This window comes from Hippocampus comes, unplaced genomic scaffold (assembly GCF_001891065.2).
Source record: "Hippocampus comes isolate QL1 unplaced genomic scaffold, H_comes_QL1_v1.1 scaffold111, whole genome shotgun sequence".
Classification (NCBI taxonomy): Eukaryota; Metazoa; Chordata; class Actinopteri; order Syngnathiformes; family Syngnathidae; genus Hippocampus; species Hippocampus comes.
The window spans coordinates 2,519,733-2,547,221 of record NW_017805698.1 but is presented as its reverse complement, the minus strand read 5'-3'; the positions used below and the strand labels follow the sequence as shown (position 1 = coordinate 2,547,221).

At 40.2% G+C, this 27,489-nt stretch overlaps 1 protein-coding gene across 4 annotated transcripts; it reads right to left on the bottom strand.

The window, feature by feature from the left end:
- Positions 1 to 27,489, bottom strand: epb41l5 (erythrocyte membrane protein band 4.1 like 5). 4 transcript variants are annotated; one of them, XM_019882469.1, is made up of 26 exons: positions 27,313 to 27,489; positions 26,326 to 26,537; positions 22,289 to 22,393; positions 20,835 to 20,877; positions 20,511 to 20,589; positions 19,899 to 19,943; positions 19,409 to 19,461; positions 16,658 to 16,778; positions 16,434 to 16,521; positions 15,953 to 16,041; positions 15,768 to 15,837; positions 14,074 to 14,243; positions 13,519 to 13,625; positions 12,494 to 12,512; positions 11,851 to 11,898; positions 11,636 to 11,746; positions 6,574 to 6,734; positions 6,136 to 6,227; positions 5,856 to 5,990; positions 5,612 to 5,679; positions 4,573 to 4,695; positions 3,927 to 4,008; positions 3,644 to 3,727; positions 2,333 to 2,395; positions 2,031 to 2,170; positions 1 to 984 (listed from the first exon to the last, which is right to left on the bottom strand). In XM_019882469.1, exons 2-26 carry the CDS (start codon positions 26,503 to 26,505, stop codon positions 915 to 917), a joined length of 2,346 nt encoding a protein of 781 aa, XP_019738028.1. In that variant the 5' UTR covers positions 26,506 to 26,537; positions 27,313 to 27,489; the 3' UTR covers positions 1 to 914. The 4 variants fall into 4 exon arrangements, with proteins under 4 accessions (XP_019738028.1, XP_019738027.1, XP_019738029.1 ...); XM_019882468.1 differs by having other exon boundaries at positions 11,636 to 11,754; positions 11,853 to 11,898; XM_019882470.1 differs by having other exon boundaries at positions 4,573 to 4,644; positions 11,636 to 11,754; positions 11,853 to 11,898.

The following is a 27,489-nucleotide window of genomic DNA, read 5'->3' as shown; positions in this document are numbered from 1 at the left end:
GTCTCTTGAATATTATTATTTTTGGAGAAATGTAGAACAGTCTCAAATTGAGACAGTAATATAGCACAATTTTTTTTTCCCAACTACATGTTCCCGCATATCTGCAATTTGCTCTGTGAAACTCCAACATGTCCTCCGGAGAGCAGGGTTGGCATTTTACAGCTCAACGCGACTGACAAATTACATTCCTCAATTAAGAAAAATAAAATAAAGAATTAATTGACAACAAAAAAATGGAAATCCAAGGGGAAATCATGGACAGTATCACATTCAGTCAAAACAATAAAACCTCACATTATTGGGTTGGTTGGGTTAATCATTCAGGGTCAAACGAGAGCGCAATGTTGATACCACGATGTAAAAACAGTGTGATACAGCATATTAAAAAAAAAAAAAAAACCAAAAAAAGTTATATAAAAAAAAAAAATCTGTAAGCATGATCCTCATCCATGCCCGTGTCAAATGCTCCAGTAGCGCAAAAGTAATCCAGTGACACTTGAAAAAAAAAAATCCAAATGGCAGCTCAAGGAATGTATAGAATCCTATTCCAGATATCAAAAAAGTCCAGTTGTTCTCGCTTCAAATAACATGCTGATTGTCTTTCTTCCATTTACAGTCCAACGTATACTCCAACAGTCAGTGCAATTTCAGTCCAGTGGAATGCATTACATGAAAATAAAAATGTCACAAAAAAAAAAAGACTGTTTGATGCTTGTCAGGATCAAAATGGATGGAACCAATCGTTACTTGGATGATGGACTACAGTGTTTTGTTTTTTTAAGCTCAAACTAAGCCTTATGTGAGGTTATGATGAAAATACTTTTTCTCCTAATCCAGTCTGATAGTTTGTTAATGTGAGTGTGTTGTTACTTGAAACTGCATGCTGTGTTGCTGGCCCAGCTCCTTTGTGGCTGTTAGAGCTCAGTGGTCAAGAGACCTCTCGGTGTGACTCCTTCCTCCGAGGCTGCCTGCTGACCCATAATGCTGCAAGGGGAACAAAATATATATATATTTTTTTACTCAAAGATACACATTCAAGGCATTCATCCCTCAAAACTAAAAGGGATCAATTACTTGATGAATTGGTAAAAATGCAAATACTAATTAATGAGTTGGGCAATGGCCTGGTTGATTTTTTTTTACGTTGCCGCTCAAGTAGGGTGGGAGGGGGGCTGCAATGAAGGTGCTGTGGGCAAGGAGAGCCACAGTGCACTTTATGCAACGCACTTTAAGGGAGAAAAAAACTGTCAAACACACAAATAGAAAAACAGAACACTTAAAAAAAGCATAAATATACATATCCGTGTATGCGCATCTATAGATATCAAGCCTACTGGGCAACTAGAACAAAGCAAAAGGGTTTCTCCACCACCACTCCAACCCCCAAATTGCAGCCTTTGCAACTACAAAATCGCATTCTACAACACCGCAATGTGGATTTGAATTTGGTTCTTTGTTCGGCCTTAGTTACAGGCTTGTATATGAAACAAATTAAAGCTAAAGTACTGATAAATTTGAGTTGCACGGTGTGGACTTCAGCGTTGGGAAACATTTTTTAATCAGTCAGTCAAACTAGGAGTGTGAGAAATAATTTGGATGTTATGGACATAAAAAAAAAAAGTGAATAAAAAAAATAAAATTAAAAATGTTCAGTTATAGTCATATAATATGTTATATTTGGGATTTAATTTAATGAAATTATTCAAAACCTTTTTAAAGCTACAAATGGTTGTAAATCATTGATAAATTGCAAATTTGAGGTGCATTCACCAATTTTCTCCATTTGTTGCAACATTTTTTATCTGGATGATTTGAATTGTTGGAAAATTGTGAATATTGAATGAATCTTTTGAGTTTTGGAATGCTTTGAAATGGTAGAGAAATGTTAAATAAATGATAGCAGAAATCGTCTCATGTGAATCAAATTCCAGCTGCGTCAACAGGGGGCAGCAACGGATCAAAAAGCGCCCTTAAAAAAAAAATAGCTCAGCAAATATGGTTTGTGCCGATCTGAAAAGACTTGACTTTACCTCACTGAGTTGCTGTGAAATGTGTGAGCGGCATAAGGGAGGGCTGAGGTGAGAGCCGCACCCCCATCCGCGGGGGGAAGAGCATCGACCTTAGTAGGGGGCTCAAGGTCGAGCAGGCCGTTAGTAAAGATACCAGGAGGCTGCATTAGAAGGGGATCGTGGGGTGGGGGAAGGGAGAAGGAAGGCGGTCAGCATCTAACAAGTCATCCAACAAGTCAAAGCGTTCTAAAAGACAATTTGGACAAACAAGAAGCGCACCTAATTGGCAGACAGGAGAAAAAAGAAAAATTATGTTTGCTCACAGCAGCTGTAGGAATGATCCAGCGAGGGGTGATAGAAGCTTTTGGTGACTGCACAGGGGGCAACTGGAAAACAACAACAACAAACTCTTTCTCTGTTTAGGAACAAATATCAAATACTGTATTGATATTCTGCAAACACGCATCTGATGATGCGTGACTACAATTGCATTGCCGTCTGGACAGTCCAAGCATGAGGAAGAAGATTCTGGCTACATAGTTAGCATGGGAAATGAACCTCACCCCCTTCAGAGTTTAACCAACAAGCCTCGAGTGAAGAAAGTTTCAGGAGAAAAGGGTTCATCGTTCCCGGCTGGAAATCTACTGCTTCATAAAATATCTTTGGGGGGGGGGGGGTGTTTCCTGCTAACATCTGATAACCAGTCCAGTATTTCATATTCAGCGCTTTATGTATTTTTATGCCTCAAGGGCGGCACAGTGAGCTCGTGGACAGCATATTTGCCTCACAGTTCCGCGCTGGAATCTTATTTGCGACCTTCCGTAGCTGCATTTTCTTCAGGCACACCTTTCCACATTCCAAAAACATACACACTAGGTTCAAAAGACAACATTTTCCTCAGTTACTCATAGGAGTCAATGTGAATGCTTGTTCATCCATGTGTGCCCTGCGATTGTCTGGGTGTACCCTGCCTTTCATCCAAAGTCAGCTCGGTCCCTAATTAGGAGACATATTATGCAAAACAGATGGATGGAGGTTCATCATGAATTTGTCCACATCTAATTGGAATTCATAACCTAATACAATTTCTTGATATGGTACATAAATAGTGGATGCTATATTTCAAGAGCATACATAATGTAATCCAGATATTAATTTAGGACTTCCAAGCAACCTCTGATCTAAGCGTTTCTTTTTGCAACTGTTTTGTGGGAGGATCAGAAAGAATTTCAACACAGGATATTATTTTCCTCCTCTTATCCTTTTGCTCTTCCAATAATTCACAGAAGTGAGTCCTTGGAGAAGGTCTCCCCTGGACTGCTTTTGGAGATCCCTCGAGGTGGCATGTTAAAGCCAGTCCTATGAAACTATGATCCAGTGATAGCATCAGAGGCCTGGATATGAGTTCAAAAGAACATCACACACAGAAGAAGTTGTTTGAAGATAAGGTTCAGATGTCCTTTTGGTTAAGGGGGAGCCCAGTGGTTAGTGCTCATCTGGGCTTAAATGTGTTTCGCCCTTCCTGTGTGCAGTTTGCAACTTCTCTGTACTTGCATGGGAACTGTGGCCTTCTCCCATAAGCACATACATCAATTATCACAGTAATAATTGTTCTGGAAAAAAAAAAAACTTACAGTAGGGATTGGGTCAGTGAAGTCAATCAAATTATCAGGCAGAGGTGGGGTCGTGTTTGGAACATCAACTTCCTCTCCCTTAACCTGTAATGTAACATGAAGACACTTAAATCAGACAAAAGCTGCACTGGGCTGATGAGGACACACACACACACGCACGCACGCACGCACGCACGCACGCACGCACACACACACACAAGACTTGTACAAATGACTGAATTCCACATAACGCTGCGCTCTCATGGGGCAGGGGACAGTCTCGAAAAGCCGATGGATGAATTACCTTGAGTGTGGTGCCTTCAACAACGGGATCTGAGGGCAACTTGAGTGGAAGAGGGTTTAAATCTTCAGCTAACCTCTCAGCACTGATGAAGAGGAGAAATGAAAAATGCAATGAGAAAACATCCTTGGGGTAAAATGTCTTTTTGTCTCGATATTTTCACGAACCATTGGCTCTTCTTTAAAATACACACACACACACACACACACACACACACACACACACACACACACACACACACACACACACACACACACAAAACGCACACACGACACACACACACAAAACGCTAAGTATTTTTTCCACTAGACAAACATTAGGAAGACTATCTGAGCATTTTCTGCATCAGTGGGCCTGCAGACATATCAGCCTTGTGAATTGTCCACTCAAGCGACAACATGTCTGTCTGTAGTGTCAACCAACTGTAAAGTCTCTGGAGCAAGGATGCCCACAGTATCCAGGCAGAACTCTGCTCATGTGACTTAACACACCCAATCAGACAGATGGACACAGATGTCCGCAAAACTTGAGAGTGGCCTGCTGGCCTGTAACAGCCTGATTTTTTTTCCCCAAAAACATTTTTCACAGATTATTTTAAGGAGGCTAATCAACCTCTTCTGTACTTCACCGGTCAAAGACAGTCACTAACCTGGTGCCTGCTGATGACACCATCGAAGAAGACTTGAGCAGCTCCCATGAGTCTTGTATGTCAGGGCGACTGCTAACAGACAGAGATGAGTTACTGCCCATTCGGCTGGTGCGTGACTTCAACCTGGCAACAGATGGGACCCATTAGATACCCTCCTCTTCGTTTCTGGCACAACATTACAGATATAGGACTGAGTCGAATAAAGCTGTCTTCAAGCGAGGTTGGGTTACAGTTATACAACTTTACCAATTCTGAAAACGTGACTGTGAGCATGTCATTCTGCACTTCCAATTAATTTACATCATCTGACGTCAAGTTTCTCTGCCCATGACAAGAGAGTGTTAACTGGAACCCGGCACATAATTGACTGCTTGGTGAAGTTCTCAACGATGAGATGGGATGTATTTGTGTTTCGTGATGTGCCCATTCACAAGTAAATACACTTTCCAAATCCTCATAGGACGTTCAAGTAGCAACCCTCAGGCTCAGCTTCGGTTATCAAGGTAATACAAGTCTGACTTGCCATTAGCCGAGCAGTATAAGGAACGGTGCATAGAGTCACTCACTGGCATGATAGGCTCCTTAAAACGGCCTTATTTCAATGAGCCCAAATCTGAGTGTGTAATGTTTTCTATAACTGTTTAGTGATGACGATATCTGGGAATTGTTTTAACTTGTGAAAACAATTGCATAATACGTGTCCGTTACAACTCAAAGAAATAGAAATGTTACACAATAACTTATTTTCATGCTCTGAAAACATTTGCGATTTGAGCCTTGTTGAGACGGATAAAAAAACTGGTAATGCAGTGTTTGAAATGCAAATGATCCTCATACATATTCAAAGCGTAAATGAAAAGAATATCGGAATTGGCTGAGATAATGCATTGTCCATTGGTATGGATATGGAGAGATTAAGATGCACGATGCGGGAGAGATTATTTGGAGGTAATCAAGCATTGTCCAATGTAAGCGTGCTAATGAGAAAATACACTGTCGGAAAACAGCTCACAAAAAATTCAATCAAGGCCTTTCACACCTGAAGGAGGTTTCCTGCAGATTGCAGTTCTTATCTCCCATCATTGTGACATGTTCCTCCAAACCAACCTATGGAACAGACAGAAAACAAATGAAAGAAAAAAAAAAAAGAAAGAACAGTATACATATGTGCCCTGTGACTGGCCGACGACCTGTCCAGGGTAGACTGTACTTGTCCTAAAATTAATCTTGATTAGGCTCAAATGGCTGGATTTTTCTCCCAGTGACTATTATTTCTTTTTCACCTTGAGCGTTGTGGCCTCAGCTTGCGCTTTGAGGATGTTACTCTTCAGGTCTCCTGGGGTTCGCAGTGGTGTGACAACAGGACTACTTCCTGCACTGTTCAGACAGCATTTCTCTCTGAGCTTCACAATGTCCTCCTTTGGATGTCGGTTGGGTAGTAGGAAAAAGAAAGCGAAAGAGTTGGAAACAAAAAGAGAAAGACAGAGATAATCATTGATTTCAATTAATTTTCTGCTTTCTATGCTTAAGATAACGGAACTACTTCCAAGAATCATCACCCACCTGATTATTCATGACCATATTGATGTTGACATTATTCCTGGTCAAACGCGGACTGCTCTCCAACTCGAGCTGCTTCAGACGCGCTGCTGTTTCTTCATGGGCGGACAATCAACATTAAATTGTACAGCCAACTGCTACGCACTCAAATGAAACAATACTGACAAGTATGAACCAGAAATAATTCGTCTCCACATTATTGACCTAAGAAGTGACATTTTTTCACCCACGGCCAACCCTGTAGCCTTCAGCCATGTCTCCATAAAGCTGAACAGTGCAGATGAGGTCATCACATTATGGTATGTAAACTCAAGTCTAGTGACGCTTAATCATTTCTCATTTAGATGGTCTAATACAGTGAATCCAATACAATCCATTGAAGTTTGCGTGCTTTGTATATTATTTTTAACAGTATGTTTGCTAGCTTCTGCATTGACTGACCGGTGAGGCTGAGTAATTCTTCGCCAGTGGCACCAGAAGGGGAATAGACCATACTTGGACCCGCGTCCTCAATAGCCTTCGCGGTGGGAGCGGCGAGAGGTGCAGGAGTCCTTAGGACGTCATCGATGCACGTCTCGATCAGGTCATCAGCCAGGGGCAAACTACAGACAAAGCAGATGGGAGGAGGGAGAAATAGTAAGAATGAAACATGAAGCCCTTTGAAAGCACAAAACGTGCAATAAATTGGTACTTGTTAACTTGAATACAGCCAAAAGCAAAATCGTGATTCAGCTTTCATACAACTTACCAGCGATATCCGCAAAAAAAAAAAAAAAAAAAAAAAAATGCAAACAAATTCATGGTGTGTTATAACTTAAGATGTTTTTAAATAAGCAGAAAGAATCAAATACACGGTGACGTGGTCATGACATGTCAAAGAGTAACAGTTTTTATTCTCTTTAAATATATCATATGCACGTTATTCAGAAGGATAAACACCTCTGGTCATAGTTGTAAGTATTCACTTTTAACTAGGCAACAATACAGATACAATCAATTTTTCACAAATCAGTTGTATTAGTGTGTTTTAAGAGAAAATCAACATTCACAACAACTACAACAACAGCAACTTTAAATAAACTGGAGATTAAAGAATACAATCACATTTAGAAGTTTTGCAAATAAATTATGCTAGTTAAATTTTCTTCTTGAAGTCTGCTAGGACGGCAACGATCTTCTGTCATAAGGTAGGTGTAAATGGACTATATTTAATTACAGTAATCAGGTTGGAGATATGAATATGCATTTAAGTACATGGTTAATTGAATGAGGGTTTAAGTCCAAAAAAAAAAAGTGCAGGTAAAAAAGTCTTCAAACATTTTGGTACCCAGCTGATAGCGGGACTAAAAGAGACTTCAGATATTGACTTCAGATTTCACAAGGAACATATTAATTAAACGAGTATCTGGATACCAGTACATCATTTTTGGTGAAGAACATCATATTTTGTGACCTATGTGCTTAGTACATTCTCAACCTGAACCTGTATTGTTGTTCACCAAGGTGACAGATTGACACTGATACCAGATCAGTTGAGCGATCACGGAAAAATGAGACAGGAAAAACCTGACTATGTATTTCTTTTCATCACCTGGGTCAAGGAAAAGACGCAAGTGGATAAGACTAGAAACACCCAATCTGTTTAATTCACAGTGATCAATTTATCCACCTCATAAAATCAGTCATGCCACTATGATATTTGTTAATCATGCAAAGCATGCCGATATGTGTAAGCAACTAAGAGGGTAACATTTCAGGAAGCGGCAACGTTTCAACTTTCAGAAGCCTCCGAAATCCAAAACATTTGATTTCACAAATTCATCTGAGAAAGGCTTGTAAAAATGTTTTGAAGAAGGCACAGACCATATGCAAAAAAGAAAAATCTCACTTCAAATCACAAAGGTGATTGGAAAAGTCAGATATGTCAGTCACACATTGTTTTGAGAAAAACCAAACAAACAAACAAATAAGTAAACACATTCTTTGCATCAAGAAAGCCCTACAGAAAGGGTGCAGACGTACCAGACAAGACAGATTCAGGAAATTACAAACCTGTTTTGTTGTTCACCAAGGTGACAAGCTAGTTTCTAAACTGTCACAGTATTTTCAAAAGACACAACTTACATTATGATCACATAAACACACCTATGGACAATTTTGACAATTTGGGGTGGAATGAAAGGATGTTCGAGTATGTGGCAAAAAACAAAAACAAAATCATGGACTTCATAAATCTCTCAATTATTTCATTTGTAATACAACTGAATGTCTCCTAATGTTAAAGGTCCCATGCCGTCAAAATCCAATTTCTACCAACCACCTTCTAATCCATAACACGGCTCAAAATAAATCTGTCTGTGATATGGTTTAAATCGGACATCAATACTGTTTGTCAATTACATGCAATAGCCGATGAAAAAGGCAAGAGGAATGGAAAATGAGCAGATGAGAATTTGGTGATGTCGTGACCTCAGTACACTTCTCATTATTCAAGTAAACAAGCGTCCAACAGGAATTCGTGTCAAGCTGCGTCATGACAGCCAATTGGCATTGAAAAAATACAGTCTATGATGCCCTGCGGTTAAAAGATCGTTGTTGTTTGTAGGCAGGAGGCACATGGAGCCTTTAGATACAGTAACTCCTGCTCCAAAGACCAGGACCATACGAAAAAAAAGAGCAGGCCTGGAGAGCAGTCAGGGAGATAGTTGACATATCCGGTAAGTACTTGTCTCCAGCTCTTGTTTCTATTTTAATGCGAACCAACTCAGTAAAAGTTTGAGCCTCTGATTATTCACACTCACGCTGTCGTAACCCTTGAGAAATATAGCGTGCTACAAATTTTCCACATTCAAATGAAGGAGAAGATGGAGCCAATCACAACACAACTTAATTACATATCAAACATTAATGAGAAATCCAGCTGTCTCATCTGCCAGGCGTTTTGGACCAATTAGAATACCGGTAGCTTTCAAAAGGGTATCCTTGGCAATTCAAATCCAAATTAACCTCCAAACCCAGTAAAGGACATCAAAGGTTATGCGGGGGGGGAAAAAAAACAACAACAACATGAGACCTTTAACATAGTGAAAGTAGATATAAGCGTGTAATATTTTAGTCTGTCATGCACTTTTGAAATTTGGGGCTTATGGAAAGTTTGAAGAAAAATGTCTGAATATATGAACTGATTCTGAGTATTCAGAATGAGACTTCAAAATGAATACAAAAATATTAACTCAGTCAGGAGTAAGGCAGCCGGTGAACCTCTAGCTGAGGAAACAACAGTCAAATGAGGTATAAGATATGATGGCCACTTTAGGGAGTTTACCACATTAAAGAAAACAACAACAAAAAACCTCAAACGCTATGTGAAATGTTTCCATTTCTAACTTCAAGGCATACATGCAATCATGGGCGTGAGGCACATTCTCTGCCGCATTATTTATGTCTAAATCACTGCTGAGGCATGAGCGCGCCGTCCAATTCATGCCACGGTGAGATGGCTGTCTGTTGCTCAGTTCTGCCAGGCTCCGTGTTAAGAGCTTTGATGAGATATGAACGAGTAGGATGCAGGGGAGAGGACACCTGAGGAGATTGAGGTGGGAGGTGGGTGACAAGGATAAATGGGAGGGGGCGCACAGGAAGGGAATAATGAGAGGTGAGGTAATGGCGTGTAGATGGATATAACATTGGACAGGAAGCAATAGAAAACAATGAAAATGGGATAAAGGAGAAGGAAATCATATGTCATGTGTGTCAGCGTTGCATATAACTCATCCCAAGAGAGCGACAGCCGGTTAATAGGAAGCAGCAGATTCCTTGAATGGAAAATATTCTCTGAAGCGTCATCGCATATCGTGATATGCACACTGTCGTTATCCATTGACAATATGGCAGTGGCTGTTTCTAGTCATTTAATTGATGGCAAGAGAAAAAGTCTCCCATGAAGCACCAAGAGTCACCTGCAGTTAATGGGTTACCATTACATGCTAATCAAAAGAATACAAGCAGCAAATCAAAAGAGACAATTCCACCTTTAGAGAGACATTTTTCAAAGGTAAAAAAAAAAAAAAAAAAAAATCATTAAAAGCCCCCACGCAATGCAGCTACTAATTGATTATAATGAGAGTCGCAGCCACGAAAAAAAAGAAGAAGCTCAATATGCCATCATACCTACCTGACCTTCCAACAGGCCTTTCCTCAGTACATGTAAATACTGGAACAAACAAGGGAACACATGCATTTGCTTGCTTTCGGAAATACCAGCTTCACAGATCACAAAAATGCAGACGACACTTGACACTGCAGGTCCAAGTGCACAATTTGATATCCATGTACATGTCAAGTATGGCTGTGCATGTCTCCAATCAAAGATGATTCGATATGTACTGTATCTCCATACATGGGGTGTGATAAGATTCAATGATGGTACGATTTTTAAGTGGAACAATACAATTCGATTGGATAGGTTCCAGCTCAAGAGGACATGATGCAATGAGTTTCTTATTGACCTTGTCAGTAGTCTCAATGTGGCATTTCCTACAAAGACTGGCAAGCAGTTTCAGGGTGCACCCCGCATACTCCCCAAAGTCAGCCGGGATAGTTTCAGATAACTCAATATGAATCGCGATATATTTTAAAATGAAGATGCCCATTGCGTTGGCAGACGCCCGACACGTCTTAGATTTGTATCTATCTGAAATGGGAAACTTAAAGGGGAAGTCAAGCCAAATGTTTTGTTTTTTTTTTTTTACAGTAAGAAGTTATATGCAAGCCTACTACTCTAAAATCGACATTCTGATTAATATTGTATATGTGGAATGTGAGCAAAGCAATAAAATCCACCTGTTTTTGTCCATCTCAGGGGATGGCCCTTTTGCCACTTGCCGTCCACTGAAAATGGTACCACGGTTGCTAGGCCTCAGGTAACAACCAATCATGGCTCGGCTTCAGAAAACAAGTGAGCCGTGATTGATCATTACCTGAGGGAGCCCTGAGCAACTGTGATGTCATTTTCAGTTGCAAGAACGTGCCAAAATGGCCGCCCTCTAAGATGGCAAAAAATGGCTGGATTTTCCTGCGTAACTCATTTTCCACAAATGCAATATTAATCACAATGTTTAGACTAGTAGGGCTGCATTGAACATTAGTGTAAAGAACATTTTGGGTTCACCTTTAAACATTCAGTGCAAATACAGTTTAATACAAAACAATAACGGCATGCAAGAAAATCTGCATGGTCCTACTGTCTTGCTCTCCAGATCACAGAAGTGACTTGCAGCATGGAGACTACACAACATACCAACACCCTGCGGCCCTTCACCTGCCCAATCACTGCTTTGGCACACGCACACCGTTCACCTGTTTTGTATTCGTTAAAATAAATAAAGACAGACAAGCAGAAACTTTTTGCCTCTCTTGTTGTGTCTTTCGGCCCTCGAAGGTACAGCCCTTGGACAGGTTCACTCAAGCCAGCTTTGCAACAACAAAAAAAAAGAGAACCCACCTTCTCTTTTCCCCTCCAGGACTTCTGGGAAGAGGCTCTATTTCCAACGGACCACAAACAGAAGCAGGCGCAACGTTCACAACCGGTGCACCCGACCAGGCGCCTCGACTGGCAGAAACCTAATGAGGTGGTGCAACAAAAACATATTTTCAAAAGTGCTGGTTTGATTTTGCATGAACAATCGAGTGATTTGAAAAAATGAAGTTGCAACCCTCACATGCTTGTCTTTGCTGGAGTTGACTCCATTGCCCGATGAAAGAACCCTGAGCAAAGAGACACATTTACATTCCAATCTACATAAATAATTCAGCCGACCCTTGAGATCCATCTCCAATATTTACAACCTCTTCAACCACTAAAGAACTTCAAAGATATCATGAGGATCATTTCAAGGCGAGATGACTAGATGGCTATATTAGCTCACATGAACTACAATCCTAAACCTAACCATATTTAGCATTTACATACTACAGTGGCCAATTAGATCACAAACTGTTGCAGTGTGGAGTTATCAAAACCCAATAACTCTAATGATATTTAAGTCACAAGAAGTCTGACTCAACAACTACTTAAATAGCTTATGTAGGTGACGTCATGTCTTCAGCCCACATGTAAATTCTGAAACAAAAATGTGACTTGAGTTATAATCAGGCCTGACAATGTGACTCAATGTGAGTCACTACTCTGAGTAAATGATGGCAAAATGTACGGTATATTTTAGGATACATTCATGCTTTTCCCACTGAAAGTTAACGATGATTGAAAAAACAGCAATGAATACACAAATTAGCACAATTATAACAGCTAATTCTTCAATTTTGGTCACAATCACAATGTTTAAAAAGATAGAGCACTCACTCCTGAGGATGGAAGGGTCCTGCAAAACAAACAGAAAATATGGTAAACCTTGTGTCCAGGTGAAGTCTGAAAGTGATGCAGGGTAACGGAAAACAAGAAAAACAAGATTTTTTTTTTCTTAAAGGGCAAGTCAACCCCAACATTTTTTTATAGTAACATGTTCTATACGCCCCCCCCCCCACTAATCTAAATATGGCATTCTGATTAATATCAAGTTAAGCAGCAAAATACATCCGTTTCTCGCCATCTCGGGAAGTGCCACTTTCTGTCAACTGAAATAGACATCACAGTTGCTTAGGGCTCAGGTAACGACCAATAGAGCTGCATAGAACTTATTATTGTCAAGAACATTGGGGGCTTAACTTCCCCTTTCAATCCACACAGGATAAAAATGACAAATAAATTTAAACAAATGTACATTAATGTTTGGTGAAAAATTCTTACCTCAACCAGACACTTTTCATAGCAGTTAACAAGCAATTCATCTAAATCAATTTGGTTCCTGGCTGGGGCTGTCTCTCAAGCAATCTACTCATGTTTAAGGGGTTAAAGAAGAGTTTTGGGAACAACACTTGTTTGAATTGATTATCTTGGAATCTGTGACATAGTAGTGACTTCAAATGACTTTCCCCGCGGGTATAAATCCACAATTTTTCTCTTTAGGTGATGCAGGTGAAAGAATGAGACTGAATGTATAATTCAGAAATCCTGAATCGTAAATTAAAACTTGAACATGCAATCTTTTTTTCAAAAATAATTGAAGATGCCAACTGTACAGTCATTCCATCTTAGAAAAACAGCAGTTCAAATACTGTCAATCATTAACAGTCCCATGTTGACATTTCTACCCACGATGAGGACATGTTAACTTCTAACTACCACTGCGCTTATAACGTTGACCGTGTTTGAGTGCAATTGAGTCTTGCTCAGTTAAGTGTGGGTACACACTTGTTGTGTTCACTGGTCTACAAATTTGATACATTGTTCACTGGTCTACATACACAGCACTTGATTGTGGCACTCACCTCTGTTGTGCATTGTTCTTCTAGAGTAGCGTCGACTAGGCCGCCTCTCAAAGGAGGCTGAGCGGCGGGCTTTATTGGACTTTGTTGTCTGGTACTCTGTGTTTCCACTGGTCACAGAAAAAACACATTTTAACTTAGCAGAGCATAAAAGTGCAACTGTCCACTTAGGCTCAATCGTCAAACTCAAACAAGAATACAGTTTTCTGAAAACAGTTCATTGTCATAGATACACAAATGACCCCGGTTGAACTCTGAAAGCATTTGAGCGATAACTGTCTAACACACACACACACACACGCCCAGTACACTGCCACACTGCCAGTAAGATGACACTGTTCGTTGTCAACCGTCTCTACCAATGTGAGCATTTCGATTTTTTATTTATTTATTTATTTATTTATTTTTTATGGCATACAAATAAATCAAGGTGGATTGTTCAAACAGCAACAGTTCAGTGGTCTTTTGGTAGTGTGAATTGGAAATGACAATTTACAGGCACTGAACTTGCAAGTCTGTTTTGGAAAAACCCATGGAAACTTGTGCACAGCGTGTTACCTGTATCTGAAGCGTGATCCCATGCGGATGAAGCCGGAGCGTGCAGAGTTCTTTTGTACTGGCCCTCTCAGCCGGAAAAAGGCATGATGTTCCACAGCACACTTCCAGAGGTGCTTACAGGCCTTCGGGTGGTCCATTCTGAAGACAAAGGTGTGCTCCTGCTCTTTGCCCTACAGAGGATGGATTACATTTCAGTGATAACGAAGATGAAGATTATCAGCACCAACAACCAAATGGGCCATGCTATTGGATTTACCCTGCACATCCAAGTGCCAAATTCCATTTTTTTGACTGTATGTTTCAAGTAACATATAGTCATTGTCTCCGTTTACACAAAATGAACAAATGAAAAAGAAATCCCCATGCAGATTCCCAAATTGCAAGTAAAGGGAAGGCAGGTAGTGGCAACATGGACGTAAACAATAACATACATAAAACATTACATAGCATTTTGTTTGCTAGCTGCATCGATTTAAATGAGGGTAAGTCACCGTGCACTCTGCATTGAGTTGCATATTTACTGTCTGACTGATAAAAGAGGCCACGCATTCATTACTCAACCTTATCAGCACTTCATTGACTTCTGGGTCAAATTGCACACTTTACTTTCGGAAGAAGCCATTCGCTTTGTTCAGCTCAAGACATGATTACAGTTGCATTCTCTGGTGTGAAGGAGGTCTTTGTTAAAGAATTCTAAGAATTATACCAAGAAATAAACATCTACCTGCAGATAACCCAGACACAGTAGTTATATGTTATACAATAAGACATGACCAGTGTTGCAGAGATGATGACAGGATTTACTCTTTATACTCAAGTATAAATTCGCATCTCCAGAGACAATTGCCAGCCAGCCTTTACACTTATGAGTGTCACCGCCGAAGTTATACTACTGTGTGTCATATGTATGATGATGAAGTATCTAAGCTTGAGTAAATACATGAACCGACCAGGAAATGATACATTATTTAACTGTCAGGAGGGAGCCGAGCAAGAGGGCCAGAGCTGTGTGTACAGTGTATGTGTGTGTGGTGGTGGGGAGCGTGGATAATGCATACCAGAAATACCAGAGAGGAGGCTTCTTTATTAACCTCCCACACGGACCTCCAGGATGGACATGAACAAGCTCTGCTGCTCCCACATATACACTTGCCTCTGGGCAACCCAACAAGTCCACTTTCATTTTTATTTTGGGACAGGGGGCCTAAGGAACACTACATTATTCTTCTTTTATTAGGAAACAAAGCTCTGTATTTTTCCTGTGAAGCAACTGCCAACAGACTTATGTGCTTTTAAAGAGCAATGCCTATTTGAGGAACAATATTAGCCACCGATAAGATGTAAAAAGTATTATTCCATATGGCCCTGAATATGAAACGACCAAGTGTTGACAGTAGAACGATTATAATTTGGTGCAGTATGTGAGATTGATATTGCAGAATTCAAGAGCAAATGAAAACTGCGGAGCACACTTCGCTGAAATCTGAAGAGAAATATAGATTAATATCAATAAAGTGAGCGAATTGCTCCCCAATCATTGCAGTCTGATAGCTGCTGCAAACACACACACACACGAACGCGCACACACATAAGTACCATTCCACATGCTACACTTTGCGCCTTCTTGCTCCCTCTACGCCTTTTACCGCTTTTTCTTTTTTGGCAAATAATTATTTGACGGCGTGCAAGTTCACCTGGTCATCATCCTCCACAACCACCAGAGTCAGCTTGCTCTTTTTGAAATCCAGGCGAGTGATCTTTGGCCTACAAACAGGAACACACAAACACAATACTCAAGACAGAACAAAAAAAAAAAAATAGGTAGATCACATCCGAGGCATTTAAATAGGACAACAAATTGGCTCGTAGTCAAGCATACCAGAAAAAGAGGCCAATCTTGGTTTGTCCCTCAAACACCAAAACACCAGTGGGTGTCAAACCCAGACTGTACTCATTACCATCTCGTGCCTGTGCATTGAAAGAGGAGAGGAGAATTTACAGCATTACTGACACCTTTTGGACAACACATCTCAACAGCAAATTAAAATTACAAACGCGTACATCCAAAAGTATCCCAACACAATACATAAAAATCAATACAATTGAAGAACAAAATTTTGTCCGTGTTCAGATCTTCAATGAATTTGAAAACACACAATTTGAACTGGCCAAACATATTCATGACCTGCAGCAAGTCGTTGACTATGAATCGCGATAAATGCTTTCACCAGTGGGAAGTAATTTCATTCTATTGATGAAAAGTGTGTGTGTGTGTGTGTGTGTGTGTGTGTGTGTGTGTGTGTGTGTGTGTGTGTGTGTGTGTGTGTGTGTGTGTGTGTGTGTGTTAGTGTGTCACTTACCTGAACCATATGCATGTCCACACCATACATTTCCAGCCATTTTGCTTTATTCAAGTAGTTGATCTCAGCCTGTGCCGGTGTTTGACCTCTGAAGGTGTAAAAAATAAATAAATAAAATAAAATCAGAATGATGTATTAGCTCCAGAAAAAAACAGCTAGTCTACACTGTGTGCAGAATGAAAAACAGTCAAATGCGGTAGTTCTGTCGTGAAAAACAAACCAACCTGCACTCCTTCCACATGTTGTATATAGCCAGTTCCACATCCTCAGTCTGTTCGGGGATAAATCTGAATTCTGATACAAGATCCAGACTGTGTTCTAGTGGGTCACAATCACCTAGTTCCGCTGTGGAAGAAAAAAATAAAAACATGATAATCTTGTTTTTCTTATGAGTGAATGTTTGTAAAAAAATACAAAATAAAAATACACACAAACTGGCAAGATTTTTGGTCATCAGTTGATAAGAAAGGGGCCACATATCGTACAAAGGCGCTAACATTCCACTTGATTAACATTTTCAAAACTTTAAAAGATGTGCTTGAGGAAGTTTATACTTTAGTTAGTGTCACAAACAAAATCACACAATGGTCAATGTCAGTCTCAGCCAAACCATCCCAGAAACATTGAGAACCAAGGAAACGACTAAACCTACCAGGCATGTACTGTACAGGTCGTTCCATTCACAAATTAAAAGCACTGCGGGAGTATTGTGAACTTCAATAAGACAGTTGAGCACCGATTTGAGAAGAAATCATGAGACGATAAACAATGAAGTGCGTTCAGAGTAAGACAAAGTGCAATTAAAGCTTATTATCTGTTGTGGAAGAAAGGATGTTGATTAATCTTTGAATCTTGGAAGTGCTTCCCTGACAGTGAGTGAAGGCTTAGCGTATAGATAGTGGGGGGAGGAAAAAAAATAATTTTTCTTTAAAGAGATTACGAAAAGGAGGAAGCTCAACAGGGGAGAAAAAGCAAAGACAGAGAAGGTGCTGGAATAGGAGGCCACTGAAGAGGATGGAGCACTAATGAGCTGGCATTTACCCTACAATGACTATGGAAGTGTGTGTGTGAGCACGTGTGTGCACGCGTGCGTGTTGGTTACAAAGTTCCACAAAACACTGAACAATAGAGTGGATATAAAAAATAAATAAATAACAGTTTTTGTGATGTTAACGAAGAGGACCAAGATGAATAATTTCAACCACTCGTTGAGAGGGGAAAATAAAAACAAAGCATTTAGTGTGATTGAACAAGTATGCACACCCCCGTATAAATGGGAATGAGGATGTGTTCAGAATTTACCAATCACGTAAACTCAATATCAAATGAGTCAGCACGCACCTACCACCAGTTAAAGTGCCTCTGAATAACCACAACTAAGGTTGAGCTGCTCCAGAAGTCATTCCTCCACCTAAAGCCTCCATTTCAGCTGAGCATGATGCTGCCACCACTGTGGGTATGGTGTTGTTTTAGTCTTAAGATGTCTTTTAGAATTAGGGCCAGAAGGTTCACGTTGGTTTCATTGGATATAACACATTTTCCCCAAACATGTTTGTCTGAAGTGTGTTTTTCTTTATGAGATGAGGCCTCTGTCTTGTCACCCTACCCCACAGCACAGACATATGAAGAGGGCAGGACAATGCTGTGACATGTACGAAACATTTAGTGCTTGCCTGAAACAACTTCAATGCTGCACTCCGTCTCTTGGCACCATCACTGTCGTCTTTTTAACAATTTTAAATTGACATCCAGTTCATGGTAATGCCACCGTTGTTGGCATATTTTCTCCACTTGATGACTTCAATAAGTCCCATGGTATATTTACTACCTTGGAAGTTATTTTGTGCCCTTCTCCACACTAATACATTTGACAAATGAGATTCTACAGAATCTGTGTGCACGCTGCCTTCTGTAGCAAGATGAGACGAGAAAAATGTCAGTAAAACATTACTAGAAGATCAGAACCTTATGGTTTCTGGTGTGCATTGATCTGGCAAAGGCAGCGAAAACGCAAACAAGTCAATTTAGAAACCGTTAATCAAGTTCTGTTTGCTCAGGTGGCTCTAAGCAATGGGAAACCACAATCGCAGCATCAGTCTAGTTTGGCATCAACTTCATACACACAAGTGAAAGGCCGAGTCAAAGGGGAACTCGAGGCAAAAATTTCCTTTACAATATGTTGTATGTGGCAGGCACCACGAGTCTAAAAATGCATTCTGCTTAGTATTCCATTTGTACAATATGAATTAAGCAGCAAAATCCATCTGTTTTGAGCCATCTCAGGTGGCAGCCATTTTGCCACTTGCTGTCAACTGAAAATGACATCACAACGCCTAAGAGCACACGTAATGACCATGGCTTGCCTGTTTTCTGAATTTGGTCATGTGACGTTAAAAACATTCACTGTGAGTGTGTGGATAGATGTGTCCTAAAAAATGTAATTGTAACCAATCAAGTCAATATTGCGAAGTTAGAATACAATGTCAACCTTACATTGTAAATGTTGGAGGTGAAATCTTAATTGCAATTGCAAAAAGTAAGTTACAGGGAGAACATAAAGCTTTTGAAAACTAACCAAAACATGATAATTTCTGTATTTTCCTGACCATGTCACAAAAAAAGGGGGATTTGGTGACTTACACAACACTGGGCCAGTCACATAAAGAGCCAGCAGTGCTCCACTTGAAAATGCATTGTGCCGTCAGGTCGGCCTTGGCAAGAGCACTTTCGAAATGACACATAAGTTGATTTTTTTAAAGGCTCTCCAGTTTGAAAATACCAACCGGATTAGTAACAATCTTTAGACGACATGCAGAAGGGTGAAAAGATTTAACCTCTGTGAAAAAGCAAGATGGAATGTGGGCCAACATCATCCTACTGGAAGTAGTAAACAATGGCTTTTGTGTCTAAAAGCCTAAACCACATAAGATGCTGATGGACCAAACCATTTTTTTACTCCCGCTTAGCTGACTTACCCTGTAGCGAGAAGGCAGCCAATTCCACTGCTGTCTCAAATGGGCATTCTAGCCTGAAATTGTCGACAGGTTTGGTAAGATGCAGAAAAATGAGCCAAAAGCAATTATCCAGATAAAACTTCACAGTCAGAGGAAGGAGAAAATATCTTTATGCCTTAATGTAGATCAGGGGTGTCAAACATGCGTCCCGCGGGCCGGAACCGGCCCCCCCAAGGAGGTTCGATCAGGCCCGCAGGATAACTTAAAAGTGAAAAAAATGCATAAAAGACACGGAATGAATATTTTTAATAAGGTGCAATTCATGGAGTATCCGCAAGGGGACACACTGTTTTGATCAGAACAAAGGAAAGACATGATATTTTGGTTATTTATAGCAGAGTATGGTATAATTTTAATGGTCCGGCCCACTTGACATCTACCGAGGCCGTATGTGGCCCACAATGTGAATCGAGTTTGACACCCCTGACGTAGATGCAGGAAAATGACTTACTTTCCACTGAGGATATCTTGTTTCAACTGCAACACAAAAAGGTATCTGGGAGAAAAACAAACTTCACTTGTGAAACATGGTGATGATTCATTTTTTAGGTTACAAGCAGGGGTGGGTAGTAACAAGCTAGGTCTAGTCAGTTACAAATACTTAAGTAACAGATAAATTGCGCTCGTCTGCGTAGTTGTAATGCAACATACTTTTTACTTGTATTTATTTATGTATCTATTGCTTGGCCCATCTATTTTGGGTCATCAAAAAATACTTGTCACATGACTGTTCTAGCAAGCCAACGTAACGACGAGCAACGTCTGGCTCTATCACTTCAACAAGATTAGCCAGAAAGTCAGATGACTGCACTCAAAGTGTCTGAGGCTGAAACAATGCTTTTAGAGTGACTCATTCACATGAAGGATGGCAAAAACAACGGAACAAAGGACAGTGCACGACTCGCAGTCAGAGGAGGCACAATAGCCCTTTTCTCACATTCAAATTGTGCTTATCTAACAAATTGTTTATGACAACCGATTCAAAAAGAACTTAAAATCAGAACCTTTGTTCATAAGGCGTTTTCGTTCAATTCGAATAGTTCTAGTTTATATGTTAGCTCACCTGGTAAGCTCCTCGTGCAGGTTGTTTGGCTCGGAGGAGTAGAACTTAACTCTCATGTGAAGGCAGTATGGCGGGCCAACTAAAAGATGTGAAATTACAGCAGGATGTCAAAGTTGTCAAGCATGAGAATTGTTTACTGCACATAATAAGACCCAAGGTACCATCAGGGAAATATGAAATGAAACAGCAAAACCAGATGCATAATGCGCCCGCAGATTTGTTATTCCCATAAAAACATTTTCTGCTCTTGCTCATAAAAGCGTGAAGAAAAAAAGTAACTTTCGACGTTAAGGAAAAAGGGAAAAGAGGGCCCCCTGTACTTACTTTTCACTTGCTTTTTTATACTTTTTGTAACGTCAAGCCAGTGCTGAAACAGAAACAAAAAAGCACAATCCATTCAACAATGTTCCACATAACAAAAGGTACTGTGCAGTACATACTTGCTGACTTCACAAGTTCTAATGTATCTTATGAGATTGTGCACACGTAACTAATGAAGTAGCAAGAGAATGTATATCTTAAACTTGACCCAGAGCTTTGTTCTACGAGAGACATGCAGGCTCGATGAGACATGAAGGAAGTCAGGAGAGCAAAAGCTGGTGATTGTGATTGTGATTGAGCACGTGGTAGTGAGTGAACGAGCGTGGAACTCGGAGCACCGTGGCATTTTCTCCCCCGCATTCCTCCTTGTAGCATTCTCTCCCACTTTTCACAGACTACCTCCAGCCCTCAATAATGTGCCCTTCCTCTCTGCTAAATCTTCCCCAGCGTCAGTTTTTACGGCGTTCGCAGGGCATTGGTGCGCACCAAGAACTGAAAGTCTTAGTCCGAGCACCAGCAGACTCTCTAAGCCGACAAGAGTGCCAGAACCAATCCTTTTAGTCGAGCCAATGACGACGAGATGTTGATGTCAGTTTGATTTTTCCGGTGGATTCCAAACAGCAAAATGTGAAACAGGACATTCTATGGAAAACATACTTGTGATTGCTTGCATACAAATAATTGAGCGGAATGCCTGAGGTGACCAAAAAAAAATTATTTTATCTGTCCGTTTCTCAAAATGTGTCCATACGTTCATCTGTAACAGTGGGGTGAGTTTGCATATTCATGCAGGTTAAGCAGAGGTGCACAAAGTTTTGTTACAGGCAATGATTTGTGTTAGCGTGACGTGGGAGTCAGCAAATGAGAGTAGAGAGTTGACTGTTGTGAGCTCAGGTTAGCGGCTGGCTGTTAAATGGCTAAACGCTAGCCAGTTAAATGAGTGCCTGGTCCTCGGTCGTAGACATAGCAGCTTGAGTATGAATTTGCTTTGAAGTTTTTTGTTTTTTTTTAAATTGTTTGTCTAGGAAAACAATTGAAAGTGCATGAGTGCATGTCTTTCAGAACAATCCAATAAATTGTAACGAGCGGTGGTAGGCTACATTAATTCAGTAAATATCAATACTTTGTGTTGAGTTACATTTTGCATTGCACTTTATTGTCTTCTTTATCTTTTACGCACCGCTTCCTCCTGGCTCACCAGCATCATGGCGAATTATTGTACATGCAGTGGTGCATGTGTCAGCAGTAACATTAGTCCATGTGGAAAAGGTTTACTGTGAAGCTTTGAGTCATTGATTTTGCTTCAGCTTTTTTTTTTTTTTTTGAAATCTAATTATTCGTGTTCTTCAAGCACCAGTCCATGCACTAAATACATGCGGATTCTATTTCAGAGGAAAGGATATCACAGACATGGTATTAAATCACCTGGGAACTGCTCAAAAGAAAATCTGTCTCACCGGAACTTGTGCAGAGTCCATGAAGCGTAGTCCAAAGTAGTCCTTTTCTACTATGTCTAGATGATACATGATCTGGTCAAACAGCTCCTCACCTTTGGCTTTTTTCTAATGAGAGTACCCACGAAAAGAAAAGAAAAGAGCAGTTAGGTTTTCTCAGTGCTGAATAGCTTCTTGATTGGAGAACCGACGTATTGTAAACAAGCAACACGAGCACAAAAATTGCGATGTGTCTTTGTTTCATGTTCCTTTTGTGATTACTGTGTTTTAGTTTGTGTATTTTCACTGAGTATCGGTATGAGTAAATCTTCTAAATAGCCTGAATAGGAGTTGCTGTTTCCAGAAAGGCTGTACCAGTTACTGCCTGTGTTCTGCCTTGGACTGGAAGATCTCTCCCTCACATTCAGACACGCACGCACACACACACACACACACACACACACACACACACACACACACACACACACACACACACACACACACACACACACACACACCCAGGCACATTTGTCTCCCAAACCTCAACTTGAGGCATGGTGACAGTGTTGCCATGGCAATGGGGGTTTAAGTGCCCCAGACACCATGGAGCTGAGGGAAGTGGGGAAGCTGAACACACCATGTGATCACCTGACGTTTTGTGACCATTTTGGTCTTTGTGCTTTGCGAAGAAGAAAAAAAAAATCTGTCATGTCATAAAATCACTGTTGCAGCTATAGCGTTTTGTAAGCACCCCTTTTTTCATGCATTAACTGTACAGTAAATCCTACTTGTATTTTTTTCCCAACTGCCCTGGATACAACTATGTAATAAATTTAAGGACATGACCCATCATCAGTGACAAAAGTTTGTTCCCGCACACACCGCTAATAGTGTGCAGGCCCCATACTAGTTGGCATCTCTGAGCAGGCATAGCGTACCCCTGGAGTACCCTCCGGAGGGAGAGAGACAGCGTACAAAGGCCTCATTGTCCATGCGTGTTTGTGTGTGAGCATGTGTGCCATGCTTTGTTACAGTGATTCAAATTTTTTGTTTTGTTCTTTTGCGGTCTCTCGGCATGTGATCACACAAATGTGTCTCAACCACTGAGTAAGAAGGGTACATATTATCTGAAAAAGATATGCGCAGATGTTCAGTCAATGAACCGACAATCCAACTAAAATGAGGAAATACAAACTAATTTGCATGACTATAAATCGGGCTCCAGTCTACTGGTGATGCACATCTCAAAAGTATGCAATTCAGTGAAAAATAACCGATCGTAAACAGTTACTGGGTGCAAATAGTACAATATTCGTATCTTTCAAATATGTCAGACATCATAGTTTGCCGATATGCTTTTGGCAGGTCAAGACAACTCATTTGAGATGGCATGGCACGACACAAACAGGCAGTTGGATTGACTGCCGATATTAGCCACACACGCTAACCGCCAACTGGTTAGCCACGAGATGCAAGTGAATCAGCAAAGCCCTCTTCTCATTTATCATAAAAGTGAAGAGTGTTGAAAAGAGTGGCTTATTGTTCTCACCTATTAATATCGCCGTGTCATTAAGGCACCAGTATTAATAGGACAAAAGTCAGTAATGTGAAAAGGTTATTTTGCCTATGAAGAAGAAGCAAATTGGAGCTTAACTAATGACGTGAATCGGATTTCAGTAGACCTTTCAGGTTCTAATGCAACTACGTTTTGGGATTCCTGCTACAAATATTTGGATGAAAAATAAAGCAGGCATGGCATTATGAAACGGTTTGCCCTGCGAGGCGCAGAGGGGGACTGGTGCGAGAAAACCTACCCGCACACATGTTATTTTGTCTGAATTGCGTTTTGTATATCGTGTGCTTGTTCTACCCAGACGGGACTTTAGTGTAGTCAACGTGAGGAAATGTATACATCTACAATAATAAGGATCATGAAGAGGGTAACTTGAATAGTTCGACACTAAACCTACTTAAAGGGGATGGTAGAATGGAAACTTTACGTTATAATTGCTAGTATACAAATAGCTGGGTCTCTGGAGTGTCTGTCCAGCCATTAAGTGTGAACTAAAACAATGAAGTAGGGTTGAACAAATTAAAAAATATATATATTCTTTATTTGACTGTAAAGTAATTGAAAGTCCAGTCGAAAGCAATTAACTGATGACGGTATTTTTCAGTGCAGTGACAGTACAGTGGTTCCCAAACTTTTTTGCACCACAGACCACTTTCAAGTAAAGACATATTTTGGTGAAATGGCTAAATGATTTTAAAAAATAAATAAATAAATACGAATAAAATAGTATGTGTATATATATATATATATATATATATATATTTTTTTTTTTTTGCTCCATCATATAGCCCTGCTGCAGCTCCTTGACTAATTCTACAACTGGTCTCGGTTCACTCTTTTGATATGCACCAGGCAGGTTTCAGATGATACATTCCTGACATGACCAAATAATCCAAACCTTAAGAGTGTGAATACAGCCATACAGGTCACTACTTTGACTGACTGGTTAGCAATTTAGTGTGTAACCCGCTCATGAAATTAATCCCTACAGGTGCATCTCAACAAATGAGAATATTGAGGGAAAGCATCATTTGCTTCAATAGTTCAAATTAAAAAGCGAGATTACACAGAGGGTGACAAAATTCTTTGGATGATGATTGCTTACAGATAACAATAAAATAATGATGAAGAAATTAAGAGTATTACATCATGAAAATTCTTCTTAAAATCAAAATTAGGCCGAGGTGGCCTGCCGGTCTGTGTTTGATTAATATTTTAATCACTTTTTCATTTGAATTCCTGAACAAAATAAACTTACTTCCTATTACATTCCAAATTTTAAAATGTACCTGGAAATATCACAAAGTTTTGAAAATCAGTCTACTGGTGCAAAAAGATGTCAATTACTACACACATTTAATGCCAATGGAAGGTATGATCTAATAACAATGCAAAGTTAATAAGCATACACTGCACGTTTACGTTTCAAGGCATAATGTACGTTAGGGGAATGCAAATATCAACGCAACACTATACTGTCATAAATATGAAAAGGTACACAATCGTCTTCACAAATGTTGCTAATCAATCTCATTATCAATACAATGCGCGATAGCAGCACTAATGGCATAATTGATTTTTTTTCCTCTCCCAGCTTAATTGTGGGTCAAAGTTTGGAAAGCAATCAGTGAATAATAGAAGAAGCCTGCGGCAGGGAGGAAGAAAACCTTTGTTGTGAATTGAGGGGGACAAAAGGGGAAACAAGGAAAACCTCTCATTTCAAAGAACAGTCAAGAGTGAGGAGCCGGGCATGTCATGTGATGCGGTCATGTGATTAAGCGTGTTGTCCAGAGAGGATCATGGAATTACAGGTGATCAGCTACTGAAGTGTGCACACCCACATGTGAATAAGCTTCAAGAGGCTGTGCTACTGACACAACAACATCGCCGTCACCAGTGTAAAATTCCCACTAATACAACTACTGTACTTTTAATTTTCAATGAGCCACATTCACACAATTTAAAAAAATAAAATAAAAATCAAAGATACATTCATCATCTCGATGTACAGTATGATAAATTATAAAGTATGTTTCAGAGCATTTAAAAAAAGCTCACGGTAGCGGTTCAATTGTGTGTATTTAAGTTTTCAATTTTAAAAATAAAACCATCATAACTTTGTGAGTAACTGAGCTCAGAGAGATGAAGATTCGTGTTGCGCTTCAATCACACACCAGTCAATAAACTTTATTCACACCTGCCTTAAAGCCACAGCCTCAGACAAACCACACGCGAGATAAATGAAATATTATCAATATTAACAGGTTTTCCCTGACGTAAACATAATCATTCTCCTACTTAGAGGATCTGAAAGCAGAAGCTGCACAAACATGTAGTTATCAGTAGTTGTCCATTGCACACATTATATATCTTTGACAGGTATTCACTTAAATGGCTTATTACATTGGCGTAGTATTCAAATTTGTAGTTTTATACTGCTTTTCACTCCATTTTTGACATCAATTGACCTCATTAGGATTGCTCTTACCGGCAGGTCGACGCTGACATCGGTCCCGTCCAACAAGGAGACTCGGCAAGTGATGATGGACTTGGCATCTCCAGCAGCTGGGATGTGCGTTGTAGCACGCTGGGCCTCCCGTAGCCGCGTTTTTTCAGCATGTTTGCGGATGGAGCGTCGCCCCAATGTCCTGCGCAGGAAACTCAGCATGCTGGGAGTGATGGAGGGTCACACTACACCACCTGTATCACACAAAAGTGTTTATAACATAGGCTATGATGATGAAAAGTACATGAAATGATGTATAATGTGTAAAGTGACATCGGTGTACCTAGATGGCCAACTGTTTATGTATAAATTTTACTGAAAGTACAATGGTTAACTACTTTATATGGATTAGTAAAGTGTATTTAGAATGTGTTTAAAATTTGGACTATGACGTTAACACATACAGGAACATACAGTATATTATCTATATACTGTATGTCACTGATAGTGTAGTGCTTCACTACTTGACGGATAATTAAAAGATTTACATCTAACTATCATGGTCCTTAAAGAAGCATTTATGGCCAAAAATTGATCCACGTCAAATGATGCTCAGAAAATGACGACGTTTCGGGGGAAAAAAGGGGGGCAATGACACTAAAAGTCAGTCGCGGGCAAGGCAATTAAGTTGCTGCTATTTAGGTTATGGCTTTTGATTAAATCAGATATTTCATTTAAATGAAGAACACAGAGAAACGAACCGTCACTGCTGTATTAGCTCAGCCAGGGGGTGAAAAGTACCTGTAGGAAGCGAAGCAACAGGTGTGCGCTTGATTTCAAGCACTAGCCAAGCCGTAAACATGCCTGCAATTGTACTGCGGGCGTACCATTTCTACTTGACTGTACGGTGACTTAAAACAAGCGCCGCCTGGTGCTTTCTTTGGCTGGACGTAAGATACACTTGTCCGGCTGTGGGAGACACTTGTGAATGCCGAGAAGGGTTCGAATGAAGAAGCGAGGGATACTTACCGAATCGCCTGCGTTAAATCCAGTGGGAAAGCACGCCCACTTGCATTTTAGACGACCGAAGAGCAACATGAAGCATTTTAAGCGTTCGAACTCTGCTTGCTATTTTATTCCGCCCCACGACCCTAGCGAGATTTTCCTCTCCCAGGTCCCAACTAAAAAAAAAAGTAGGAGGCAAAG

What these genes read in the sequence shown, in the direction of transcription:
- epb41l5 (XM_019882468.1), bottom strand. Translation starts at nt 26,505, where the DNA reads ATGCTGAGTTTCCTGCGCAGGACATTGGGGCGACGCTCCATCCGCAAA. An exon ending in TATAAAAAAGCAAGTGAAAA is followed by an intron (nt 20,590 to 20,834) that starts GTAAGTACAGGG and finishes CACATCTTTTAG; the next exon opens with TTGGCCCGCCATACTGCCTT. An exon ending in TGGACATGCATATGGTTCAG is followed by an intron (nt 16,042 to 16,433) that starts GTAAGTGACACA and finishes TTCAATGCACAG; the next exon opens with GCACGAGATGGTAATGAGTA.